General features: G+C 36.2%; 1 protein-coding gene across 1 annotated transcript; it reads left to right on the top strand.

The window, feature by feature from the left end:
• The first annotated feature begins 1,572 nt into the window (after nt 1–1,572).
• On the top strand, nt 1,573–12,752 carry LOC128221154 (multiple epidermal growth factor-like domains protein 11). The gene is made up of 10 exons (XM_052929612.1): nt 1,573–1,847; nt 3,213–3,320; nt 5,625–5,744; nt 6,341–6,481; nt 7,601–7,732; nt 8,734–8,862; nt 10,079–10,204; nt 11,056–11,166; nt 11,499–11,615; nt 12,512–12,752. Exons 1-10 carry the CDS (start codon nt 1,799–1,801, stop codon nt 12,586–12,588), a joined length of 1,110 nt encoding a protein of 369 aa, XP_052785572.1. The 5' UTR covers nt 1,573–1,798; the 3' UTR covers nt 12,589–12,752.
• The last annotated feature ends 1,459 nt before the right edge of the window (nt 12,753–14,211 follow it).

Here is a 14,211-nt window from a genome sequence, read left to right as displayed (position 1 = left end):
AGGGTATTCACCTGGAGAATATAACTCGACCTGTGTTGGAAAAGGTATATGTTGTATTGAAATTGGCAACGTTTATACGGTTTCAAAGGAATGTACGGGTCGGTCGAGGTATTCCCGTCGGGGTAAATAATTCGACCTTCCTCCGACATTGTATATGTCTGATTGAAATTGGCAGTTTTAGGAAGTATCACGGAAGTATCACGGAACTAGAAAGGTAGTTGATATGTGGCGAAAGCTCGCTATCTCGAAGATGACATATGACTGTTTCATTGCAATTTGTCATCATAATTATCATGGTAAACTTTTAATCATGATGATTGAATACACAGCCAAACATTATTTCAACACAAATACAAACATGTATTTCCCTTGGCATTTTACCTCATTTAATCATATCGAAAAGCTTAATTATTCAGTAACCAATATTTATTCATATGTATTATCAAAAAACATGAATCGTTTTTTTTTTTATTATTTCCGAAATATAAAGCCAATCATTTCAGTATGATACAAATGTGGACACCTGTACAAAACATGTATTTAAACCCCGCACAACTTTTCCGATCAAAAAAAGAGAAGGCTTGGACCTAGGGTCCTCAAAGTGGCGGATCCGTGGTCTAGTGGTAAAACACTTGACTATCAATCCAGGGGTCGCAGGTTGGATTCCCCGTCGCATCACTAAACAAAGATACTAATCGTCTTCCGGGAGGGACGTTAAATGGGGGTCCCGTGTGACAGTGCTGTACACTGGTGCACATTAAAGAAACATGGTAGCTCTAACCAGAGTTACATTCTGTCTGTGCACTATGCCCCAAAATCCTAAAATGACTAACAAACTTAACGGAGCACTCGCCGAATGGGCAAAGCCCGAGTGCGAGTACAAATAAGCTCACCCACCCACCCACGGTCCTCAAACATCGTATGGAGAATTGTCATGACCTGTAGATCAATATCATAAATCACTACTGCATTTAATCAACTTATCAAAGGTCATGGACACTGTACTGACTACAATGAAGGTCATGTTTCAAAACAGGTTGTTGTCTGGTCAGCGCAGTGGTTAGTGCACTCGCTTCTCACTTAGGCTATCCGGGTTCGGCGCATGCGAGTTTGGTTGTTGTCAACATTCGGACAAGTGGGTTTCCTCCGGGTACTCCGGTTCCCCCCCACAACACAAGACTACACTCTCGCGCAACATCGTGCCAACGAGAGTGATTAATATAAGTTGCAATAGCTAGTTTCACAATCGTTTTAAATAAATAAGTTTAAACTTAAAACAGGTTTTTGTTTTAAAATAGTAGTTAATCATTTATAAAATTCATAGAAATAAGCGAAAAAAGCTAATAAATGAGTTCGTCATTTAAAAGTGTGTTTAGTTGTTAATACTTTTCTAAATTGGGGTGGAGGTGATTTAATTTATCTCATTACGTGTGTCTGCATTGAAAGGGGATGAGGTGCTTGCAAGCGTTTGCGCCAACTGGTGTTTCTATGTTTGATATGATATAGATAATACATTATCATGAAACAAGTTTGTCTTACAGCTGTGTAATTTAAAACGACAAGATGTGACCACATTCAGTCTCACTATCTAACATGAGTATGAATTTTGATCAGGGCAGCATCATATTTCAATATACTCTCACTAAACACTCCATCTAGTGGAGTATTATACGGAAGTTTATCTTTGTCTTGAGTGATATTTACGTTTGGTTAAGCTACACTTACATCTGGACTTTATTATCCGTGTTTCATGGTTATTTATTTTGAATTTATTGTGTTCAAGAGAAACTGTACATGAATGGATGCTTCGTTCGTGATACTGGTTGCGTTTGTTGTTGCTAGCTCAGGTATGTTTAAGACCGATGTAAAGTTAAGTATAATTTTAAACAAATTTGCTTTTAAAACATGTATATTTAGTTAAGAATTAAGTTGCTTAATGTTTAAACAGTTTACATAACCCGTTCATCGCTTTTCTCGTTTTGTTTTTATTTCAAAGGAATCAATGTTTTAACACAGTATTTTGCTTATATTAAAATCGAGCACATATTTTGAAGTAACCCTCTTATTCAAAATCAATACGGCAGATGTTTAACAAACATACATTTTATGTGATAAACCGTTAACTTGCATTTTCGGAAAATAATACACGTTTACTGAAAACACGATTGGTACTATGTATGTTATAGCTGAACACGAATAAATGCTAAATGATTGGTAATTGCTAAAAGCTTCACTTAATTCTCGTAAGGCCTAAAAAAATAATAAATTTTCGAAAGAAAGTAACTGATAATACCGTCGCCTGACAAATTTGAAGACATGTATAATGTACTGTAATGCTTGCTTATTATTAAATCTAAAAATAGCATCGAATTCAACTTTGGTTTCCCACAAATGAATCAGCATTTGCACTGCAGGAATTTCTGAAAACGTTTAAGAGCTTAATGCTCTGATGCTGAAGCATGTTTCGTTTACTTTGAGTTATTGTAAGTGCCTTTTAAGTGTTTATGTTATTGTTTTCGGAAACAACATGCACTTTATGTGTTTGTTCTAAAATACTTTTTTCATAATGAAAGACTTTCATAATATGTAAACTAACTGGTAGTATTGTTAAATTATATGGGTATAGCAAATCAAAAGTAACATGTAAACTCGCATATCTTAGAATATGCATCAAATATGTTTTCAGACTAGTATTCTTGTAGATATTTAATTACACAATTATCTTATGCGTGTATAACGTATTATACTGTATGTGAAGTTCTATGTACCTTGCTTCCAAACTGAGAGCTGACTTTGAAACGTTTTGGATAATAACATGTGAGCCCATAACGTTGCACGGTCAGGTGCAGAATAAATGACCAATAATTCTTTTTGAAAATGAAAACAAGTAATTATGAGACTCTAATTAAGTGGTCTTTCTATGTATATCATCTTCTTTCAGAAATTAACAATTAAAAGGAAACACTCATGTTTGGATATATGCTTAATTTCCTTTTCTTAACATAAAACTCGTATATCATTTGTTTTATTATGTATGTCACGTATTTTTGGCCGGTGGCATTTGATTACTTTATAAATTTCTTGACTTGACTTTTAATGCAGGTTTCATGCTGATCTCACAAAAGCGCAGCTCAGATAATACACATTACATCCAAAAAGTGTTCTAGAAATAAAAAAAAAAGTTTTTTACTAAATTATTATTTTTCTTTCAGGTTTTGAGCTGACCTCAGATAGTTGCAATGTAGAGAATGCAGATTGCGTTACAACATGTACCTGTCATCACGGATATGCTCACGAAAACGAGGCCTGTCTTGCTATGAGTAAGTGCTTTTATGATACCATAAGCCTATGTTCAATTCAAACATTTATTTTAAAGTGACATTCCAATTCAAAATCAATATGTATAACAAATATAATTTTTGAGTGATCAACCTATTAACTACTTACTACTTAATGCATTAATAGAGATCAAAAATTAATGATAACAAGATTTTAACCGTTTATTCAATAGCAAAAAATTGTATAAATATTAAATGATTGGTGAGTGCTAAAATATTAACTGTGATCTACATTCCGCATTTTCTGGACCTTTCTTTTAGAACTTTAAAGCAACTGTGCACCAGATGATCAGTTTGCAAGAAAAAAAGAAAATTGTCGAAAACTGTAATAAATTTGGTATTAATGTGTACAATGCATTAAAAACTTACTAACTGAAGTACCACAAAGTTTACAATTTATTTAAGTTTAACAGTTATTTCGTATTTTTCCACTAATAAGAAGATTACTGGGTATGCGTGATTGGCTGGTCGATGTGACCACGTGATATTACCGAGTTAGGTGTATAGCTTAATTATGTCACAGGATTAGAGTAAACTTCGTAGCTCAGTGGATAAGATGCTAGACTGCAATTTTGGCGACATCGGTTCGAACCCGCTCTCCGACCAATTTTTTTTTTACATTTTGGTACATTTTTTACAATTATGATATCAAAGCGTAGCACATTTTATTAAACGATTGTCCTGAGATTCGTTACAGAAAAAAACACTTTTTTGGTGCCAATCTGGTGTACAGTCTCTTAAAATTTGCATTCAAACCGTACGTTTGGTGATCACGAAATATACTTTTACATCAAAGTTCGTCCCTTAAAATATAATTGTCAACAGCGTAGATTATGCGATTACTGAGTGTATGATGATATCCCCCCGGATGATTGCCCCCCCCAGACATTAGCCCCTAGGACCATATCCCCCCCCGGATGATAGCCCTCCCAGACAATAGCCCCCCCCCCCCCCCCAGACAATAGCCCCCCTGCATATATATAAATTACTTTACATATAAAACATCTTCAAAAGAAATAAAACATATAATGTCATTATCGCATTAAGGATTATCACCCTATTAAATAATTAAAGGTCAATGCAAATGATAATTAAAGGTGAGAACTTACTGATCAAAGATTATTAAATAAGTGCTTAAGCAACAAATAACAGAGAAAACAATTAACTTTTAAAATAATAAATGTTTCATTGTAAAATCACATGCTTTTTCCGTTTATTTTTCACTATTCATGATTTTTTTTTCATTTATTTATGCCTTTGGGTTGGTTCATTATATAATAAAAATCATTGTTTTGCAAATTTGCTTAAATAAACTGGTTATAATATGCATTTTGATATTGGGGGGATATCGTCTGTTTTTTCATTAAGACGGGGCGGGGGGGCTATCTTCCGGGAGTGCTCTGGTCCTAGGGGTTACTGTCTGGGGGGGGGGGCAATCATCCGGGGGGGGGGGATATTATCCGTACCTCGTGTGGAAGTATTGGACAACATAAAACGTAATAACTAGTACTTTAAGAATATGAAATCAATGATTCAATATACGTCGATATATATAATCAAAACATATTATATATGTGGATCTAAGTTCTAAACGCCCGTTACTTTGCCTAAATGACTCATATATATATATATATATGTATATTATAATAAATAGCAAAACAGATGTTGCCAGTTTTTTCAAAACAGCTGTTAGGAAATAAATCATTGTATCATTATAAGCACAACACAATATAGTCGAACACTCGTTGGCTCGAATTCGCTTGGCTAGGAATCCTCGTTGGCTCGAACTAGGACAGAGAACAGTAGGTAAACAATGCCGTTTGGCTCGAACTTTCTGAGGCTTGAGGTATTTCTGCCAGTCCCTATAAATTCGAACCAACGGGGTTCATTTATTGTAACAACACATGATTTACTTTAAACTATGTTAAATTCATATGATAATTTATGCCTGAATCGTGATTTAAAAGTAAATGTTAATGAAACAATTTATGACTAATTTCGCACATTTGAATTAACGAACATTCAATTATAAATAAAACAGTCTCTGTACTTTGAAAACAATTACATGTTCTTTTATCGATTGCTAGCTATGTGGATTGACCGTGCTGTTAACACATTTCTTTTGCAATAAATGATGTTCATTTAAGAACAATACTGCTACGTACATACCGTTACCAATATTTATCTTGCAATCTAAATATAACACAAATGAGAAGTGCGTCATTGGCCAACAAATTCACCTACTTTTATGATTTTCCAATGTTTTTTTTTTTCTTTTTGTCACAGTCGGCACGTCATGTACCAACAGTGAGCAGTGCGTCAACGGAGCTAGCTGTGTTAACGACAAGTGCGCATGCCCAGATGATCACGTGCCCCATGGGGACAACACATCATGTTTGGAGAAAGGTAAAATAAGGCTTAAACTTATCCTTCTTAAACTCATTTGTCCATATGCCTTTTTGATGTATTAGTTATAGTATTTTATATGATAACATACTTACTATAGTCAAGGGCTATATTATGCCAATCTGCCAATAAACTTTGAATTGAATAGAATTTAAAAAACCCATTACACAACACTGTGGATTAGTCATCTGAAATATGAGTCACTAGCGGAACCACATTTTCTTTATCGATGAAAATATTTGTCAAGTTCTGAAAGTTGTGCACACAAACTGGTTTAAACCCCCAGTAAATTTACATTTTACTGACCGTTCCAAGACGGAACCTGATTATTCTTCATAAACATACCCAGTTGTTCATAGTTATATAGTAGTTTTATGCTATTCTTCCATGTTTCTTGTTTGTGATTTTTTTGTATGTTCTGTGTCTTTCGCGTTTACACAGTGCCATTAAGCCGGGTTTAAATTTGCTGCTGAGCTTGTTTCTGTAGTTTTTCGCATAAATATTGAACATTTATTAAATAAATATTGGCATTTTCAAATGAGAACAGTCTTTTTTTAAACATATTTGTTGACATTGTTTGAATATTTTTCATACAGTGGGCACACCCTGTCAACAAGACGACACGGTTGATTGCATTTACAACGCTCTATGCACGAGTGTCTCGGAAAATGAGACAGTTTGTCAATGTAAAGATGGATATACGGCCTTCAATGATAACACACTTTGCTCCGGAGACGGTTTGTATTGTTTATGCATAACGATTAACATTAAGTGTATGCTCACTGGAGGTTAATGGAGATTTTTAAGTGAAATAAAACTGATATATAACTGTTTTAAACAGTGAAAATATCAATTTGATATTTTCACTGTTTAATTTTTTGCCCATTCTCTCATTCACATTAACACTCAGCGTGTACAGGCATTGGACAGAATACCTTCGACGTCATTTCCGCTATCCACTTGTTATTAGAATTCTGGTAGTTCTGAGACTTTAATATTTTTTTTTAATTAGCCGCATTGAACTCGATCTTCACTGACCTTTCCTAGGATATAACTCAGTGTTATATTAATACAGACGTATAATGTGCACATGGTCAATAAGTTTATAAATGAAACAAGATTAAACATTTATATGTACACAATAATATGGATTTTATAATTCAAGTCAAATGAGGTAAACATAATAATGCATTGAAATTTAACAAAAATAAAAATCGGCGTATCCAAATCGTAAACTTATATTGTGCCCCTTAAATAGTTGATGTTTAAAGGCCTAGTTTAAGGAATGTTTGGCATGATAATCCCCTGCTGTGCATCTCCTGCTAATTGCACTGATGTCACAGTAGGGGCCAATTTCTTGTGTATTTTTTTATTGGCTCAGGGCCATTTGGGGTCCATTTTTATAATCGAACATCCAAAACTGCACTGCAGGATACTCAGATTGGAGATCTGATAAGACAATTAGGCAATAAGATTAAGATCAATTAACAGAGGTTGTGCACAAATACACGTTTTTTTTGTTGTTGATTTTTGGGAAAGGGGGTCACTTATAGAAGAATTAAACTAGGCCTTTAAAGTGACAATGGAAAGTTATAAGCTAGTGTGTTAAGGGCATTCCATAAAGCAGAATAACCAAAACATAAAATGTTTAAAAAAATCGTAAAATTTGTTCATCTGCTTATTACTCATTATTACATGTCGCAAAGAACGTGTGGTTTATTCCCGAAAAAAGATTGATCCTCAAAACTGAATACAGTATGAATTTTTAAAACAGTTAAACTTTTGACCTATCCAACCTACTTTTGCACTGTGAAATCCCCTTAAACAAATCTATACACCTTTAGATGGCTTTTCAGTCGGAGCAACTTGTGACTCGAGTATTGACTGCACGAGACACGCACTGTGTACGGGTGAAGAGGAACCACGGGAATGCACATGCAGGGTTGGGTATTCACCTGGAGAAAATAACTCGACCTGCCTTGGAAAAGGTATATGTTGTATTGTAGGTAGCACAGTTTAAACGGTTTGAAAGGAATGCACGGGTCGGTCGAGGTAATCCCCTCGGGAAAAACAACTCGACCATCCTCGGAAATGGTTTATGTCCTATTCAAATTGATTTTTTTAAAGTTTTTAGCAGTATTACGAGAATGCGCATAATGGTCGGGGTATTCATTTTGAGATAACGACGCTTTTTCCATCGGACATGCACACAGTGGCTTATATGCAAGTATGTATAAAATATAATTTTGGCTAGTTGAAATTATTTATTGTGACTTTAATGAGCCTTTATCATCAAGCCACTGTGGACATGCATATGGTATACGTCGTATTGATATTGACTAAGAAGCTTCAAAGGAATGCGCATAACTCCTGCCTTGGATATGTATATGTCGTGATGAAAACTTACTTTTCAGTGGGTTTAAATAATGGTATATAAATGACGGTCAGGGTTTTTACTTGGGAGGAATAACTCTACATTCCTCGGACATAACACGTAGTGATAATGCCTAAGTATTCACAAGGCGGTCGTGGTTTCACCTGGATTAAATAACTCTTCCTGCCTCGACCATGATATATGTCGTATAAATAAAGAATAATTTTAAGCGGCTTCAAAAAATCCACATGTTGGTCCTTGTTTTCACCTGGGGTAAATACTCTAGCTGCCGCTGAATGTTATATGTGGTATTAAAAAAAACCTTAGTTTTAAGCGGATTTAAGGTATTGCAAATGTCGGTCGGCGTTTTCACCTTGCAAAAATGGCGCTTTCCATCTTAACATTACATAATATATGAACAACTGTATTATTATGACTATGTATACTGTCTGTTTGTGATGTGGTGTGACTATTGTTTAGTGTTATCATGCCTTTACATTTTACATATAAATTTGGTCTTCAATGTGTTGTACGAGTTTTATTGTCCTTTAAGTTGCATTGTTTACTTTGCCATGAATTTTGTTGCATTTTGAAGGGTATTTTATCTTTCCATAGTCAACTCTCAGTGTGAGGGACGTGACTGCATTGCGCATGCGTCGTGTGTGGAGTTGGATGGCTCACGCGTCTGTGAGTGTAACGTAGGCTTTGTAAGAAATGCTGCTGGGGACCAATGTTTGGCGAAAGGTAGGGAGAATTATAAATTCATATTAGATAACTCTCAAGACGTTGAGTGACCTAACATTGCACCATTGTACTAAGCCAGGAAATCGGAAATGATAGAAATAATAAAAATATGTGCAATTTATCAAATCTCGTTAATTCTGCATTCCCTTTAAATCTGCACTCTCACAGATATACCATTTTTACAACTTTTTTTTATTTTTTATCTTGGAAAGAGCAAAAATTTGCGTAAATATCTGAAAACAAATGATATAAGATTGCTGACAAAATAGATTTTTATATTTCCGTTCGAAAATAAATGTTTGCCTAACGGTTTAAGAAAAATGCATAAAAGATCAATTCTTGAACTTAATATTTCTATTTGCGATCTTTTTGTCAGCAGTCTTATATAACTGGTTTCCATGGATTTTCGCAATATTTGGCTCGTTCCCCAAAAACAAGTTGTCAAAACATTCAATCTGTGAGAGTGCAGCTTCATGCACCAGTCAATTGTGACCACGGTTCCCCCAGGACTGGGGGTATACCGGGGATAGACGGGGAAATGGGCCGTGTTTTTACTCTCCAGGTGGCCCCGCAGTGCCGGGTGACTGCGGTGGTTTTGTCTTCACGCCAAATTAGCGGGAAATTGGCCTTATCTATGGTACCTTGGCTACGGGGGCAGTTGGCGGGGGTTTTACCAGCAGATTGTCCCCGCAGGACGGAGACTTTGCCCGGGCTTGGCTGGACCGAAAGTCAAAGTCCCTGCTTTTCCCCGGACATGGCGGCGTGGTTACAAATGATTGGTGCATTAACCCTTTGCATGCTGGGTAAATTGTCGTCTGCTCAAAAATGTCGTCTGGTTTATTCTAAATTTCTTTCAATTTACTTAAAACTTTGGGCATATATTGACTGAGTGGCAAACATCTTGGAACCTGACCAGGCGCCGAGTTACTCAGCGTCTGGTCTGGTTCTAAGCTGTTTGCAAAGCCTTTAAAATTGCCATCAGCAGTCTAAGGGTTAAGACAACATGTTTCGATGAGATGTTTACAAATACTGTTTAAGAGCAGACTACCCTATGCGTTAACATGTACCAGTTTAGCGGTCACATTGGTACATTGCCAAAAAGAGTTAGGTCAAAACAAAGTTCTCAAAATAGAACATTGTTATTCTTTATATTTTGTTGTGCTCGATTATATCGTCGTTTATTTGCTTAATCGTATGATACATTTTATATATACAGTTGGCACGGACTGTTCAGGTGGTGTTCCGTGCCTTGGAGATGGAACGTGTGATGTAACAGCAGAGTTATGTGAGTGTGTCGCCGGACATTCTCCAAACAGCGATTACAGCATATGTGGTGTAAATGGTAAAGTGGTGTTTTATCAGACTTGTTTCTATATAATATGTTGAGTAAGGATCTATGCTTTTCTTTAAATCGATGTCGTCGTTTGTCGTTACATGATCTTAAAATCTTTGTTGATAGATGGTCGGACAAACGTCTGGTTGAGTACTCATACACTACATTAATATCCCAGTGATTTTCCTGTATCGCAGATCGTTAAAGGGCGGTAACCGCTATATTGTATTGAAAATGATGCAAAAGTTATCTATCTTTGTTGAATTGATCGTTTAATGTCTATTCGATCGAGAACAATGTACATCTGAAAAGCGTTATCGTTATACTTATATTCCCCAGTGCCGTAGCCAGACTTAAAAAAAACACTGAGGCAGAACGATCTATGGGGGTCTTGAGGTATGCTCCCCCCCCCAGATTTTTTTTTGGCAAGAAGGGATTTCCTGCATTCTGGGGTATCTTTGGTCGATGGTTTGTGTACATTGAGGCAAATGAAGTGAGTCGAAAAGAGATATTTTTAGGGCAATAGAAATTGTTAAATGCTCAAAAAAAAACACCGGTGTGCCTCAGTGTAGCTACGGCACTGTTCCCTGTAGTTACAAATGTTTTTTCATACTTGTGAACAATAAGCACTTACAAAATCCGCATACATGGATGGCGCCAGTCGCAATTATTTCTTCAATTTATAAATGCTTGCAATAATGTTTTGATAAACCAAAGTGTTCTGATAATATGCGATGTTTTCAGCTGATGTTTTTTCATAATTTTTCATACAGCCTTGAAAACTCTTTAATTGTGAAACGGTTTGATACCATATTATTCGTTTGAAGTATAATATAGAATACCCTTTAATTTCTTCACAGTTCAAGGCACATGCAATATTGATAGTGACTGTGTTCAGTATGCAGTGTGCAATGAGGGAACGTGTGCCTGTGATGTTGGTTTCAAAGGGCCGGAAACTTGTGTGAAAATAGGTTAGTAGCAATGGATACTTGTACCACATTGACTGTGAGGTATAGCCCCTCCCCCATAGAGACGAGGGTCTTCATTTCTGAGGTCAAGTATTGATAAAAAAATAACCGAATTTCAAAATGATAAACAATATCGATGAGATTAATGAAACATCGTCATGCATGAATATTTGTACCATTTCATCATCTCTTAGGATAGCATTTAAGTATTGTAAATGATTTAAGTATTGTAAATGATACTGTAATTTCGCATTCGTAACACTAAAGCATGTACTAGACAGCCAATAACCTTTACAAATTATACAAAAAAAACATGAATTATTCATTTTTTGCAGCTCTTGGTGACAACTGTACAATGCCGAACGATTGTAAACACGTGAAACACGCGGTCTGTGCAGAGAAACAGTGCGCATGCGCAGCTACGTATACACAACAGGACAACGTCTGCTCCGGTAAGTTGTAATCATGGTTTTACGCACAAAAATACGAAATTCTAAATTCTACATTGGATGATATAATCACGTGACTGAAGTTAAGTACACAAGCTGTTAAAACACCTTCATGTATCATAAACCCACTCAAGTTCTTTACCTGGCAGCGTATGGCGTGTAAATAACCATTGTAAGCGTGTTCATGAAATAATACCGGGACTAGTGTGACCATTTAAACACATTCATTGGAGCCAAATCCTTCCATAATAATAATATATGTCATGTGTTCCCGTTCCCGATAGAAAAATCCGACCCGAGGGCACCTGCGTTGCCATGTAACGAGGCTTGCCGAGTTACCGGCTACGCAGCGTGCCCGAGGGTCGGATTTTTCTATCCGGAACGGACACACATGATAAATATTTTTCTAGCATACCTTAAATAACATTTTATGTGAAGAAAATACAGAGGAAAGCGCGTTTTTGTACATTGCACCAAAAAGCGCGTGACCTGATGTTTACTGACGTCATGACGCGCAGTAATTTGTATATACTGCATACGTCAATAAGTTCCTTCGCTATGACGTCTTTTAAGGGTTTTTTGGGGGTTTTTTTTAAGGAATATTTTTGTTAAGTTAATGTTAATGGAACTCACCTATTGAAATCTCATAACTATGGTTACATTACGTGTTTAATAAAAGAAATTGAAAGTATTACGTCACAGCGCGTGACTCATCTGGCATGGGGGATGCCAGATGGAGTTTTCCAGCACGGCTGAATTTACCGGAAATGCCTATCCGGTGTGCTAGAATTAAATGTCTGTTGGTGTCTTCTGGCATTAACTATAAACAATAACCCTGTTCATGACAAATCTCACAGGACTAATATGATTTGTTGAAGGTCCTTCCCTTTTCATTCCAGGGTCAAGTCGATTGGAGTCATTAGGCAGTTTGTGTTGCTACATGATACTAATCGCCAGCCTGCTATTCTCAAAATGATGCCAGGAGGCTTACACAGTAGATGGCATATGACGTCATCATTAAATTTTGTTCTTAAGACTTTGCTTGACCTTATGTTTTTGCCATATTTTTATTGTTACATGAAATTGTCAGCATTCATTTCCAAAAGTGTTTTGTCTTTTCAATTAAAAACAATAACTTAGTTTTAATGTTATTTGTTTAACAACGATTGTGAAAGAAGTAATAATTCATTCTTAATTACTCTCGTTGGCCAAATGTTGCTCTAGAGTGTGGCATTTGGTTGTGCGGGAGACCGGAGGACCCTGAGAAAACCCATTTATCCGGCTTGGTGACCACTATGTTAATTATCATGCACCTAGGCAGTCAAACCCGATCGCTTTGTGAGAAGCAGATGCACTACTCGGACAACCAAATATACTTCATGTGTAAAAGTAAATTTACTTTTACATGAACAATTGGTCCATGGATAATGTTTATTGAACATATTCTTATAATTACGGAAAAAACCCACTGGCCTTTAGTTAAACTACGACCCTAGATTCAAGACCACAAAAATCCAAAATTAGAGACAAAATATGCCAGACGACAGTGACTATACGAACGAAAATCACAATTTACGACAAATCTACAATGTAACAAGACAACACATATCCAAGCGAAACAAAACATCAGAAAATAACCAATATGACCACGTGAGAAACACGACATCACATAAAACATTTTTCAAAACTTGACACACACCGTCGCAAGAAAACATATGTTCAAACTTGACACACACCGTCGCAAGAAAACATATGTTTAAACTTGACACACACCGTCGCAAGAAAACATATGTTTAAACTTGACACATACCGTCGCAAGAAAACATATGTTCAAACTTGACACACACCGTCGCAAGAAAACATATGTTTAAACTTGACACACACCGTCGCAAATAAACATATAAACAAACTTGACACACACCGTCGCAAGAAAACATATATTAAAACTTGACACACACCGTCGCAAGAAAACATACATTCAAACTTGACACACACCGTCGCAAGAAAACAAATATTCAAACTTGACACACACCGTCGCAAGAAAACAAATATTCAAACTTGACACACACCGTCGCAAGATAACATATATGCAAACATGACACACACCGTCGCAAGATAACATATATTCAAACTTGACACACACCGTCGGAAGATAACATATATTCAAACTTGACACACACCGTCGCAAGATAACATATATTCAAACTTGACACACACCGTCGGAAGATAACAAATATTCAAACTTGACACACACCGTCGGAAGATAACAAATATTCAAACTTGACACACACCGTCGCAAGATAACATATATTCAAACTTGACACACACCGTCGCAAGATAACATATATTCAAACTTGACACACACCGTCGCAAGATAACATATATTCAAACTTGACACACACCGTCGCAAGAAAACATATATTCAAACTTGACACACACCGTCGCAAGAAAACATATGTTCAAACTTGACACACACCGTCGCAAGAAAACATATATTCAAACTTGACACACACCGTCGCAAGAAAACAAATATTCAAACTTGACACACACCGTCGCAAGATAACATATATTCAAACTTGACACACACCGTCGCAAGAAA

Source organism: Mya arenaria, chromosome 16 (assembly GCF_026914265.1).
Source record: "Mya arenaria isolate MELC-2E11 chromosome 16, ASM2691426v1".
In the NCBI taxonomy this organism is placed as follows: domain Eukaryota; kingdom Metazoa; phylum Mollusca; class Bivalvia; order Myida; family Myidae; genus Mya; species Mya arenaria.
Note: the sequence above shows the minus strand (reverse complement) of the source record. Positions and strands in the feature narration are given on the sequence as shown.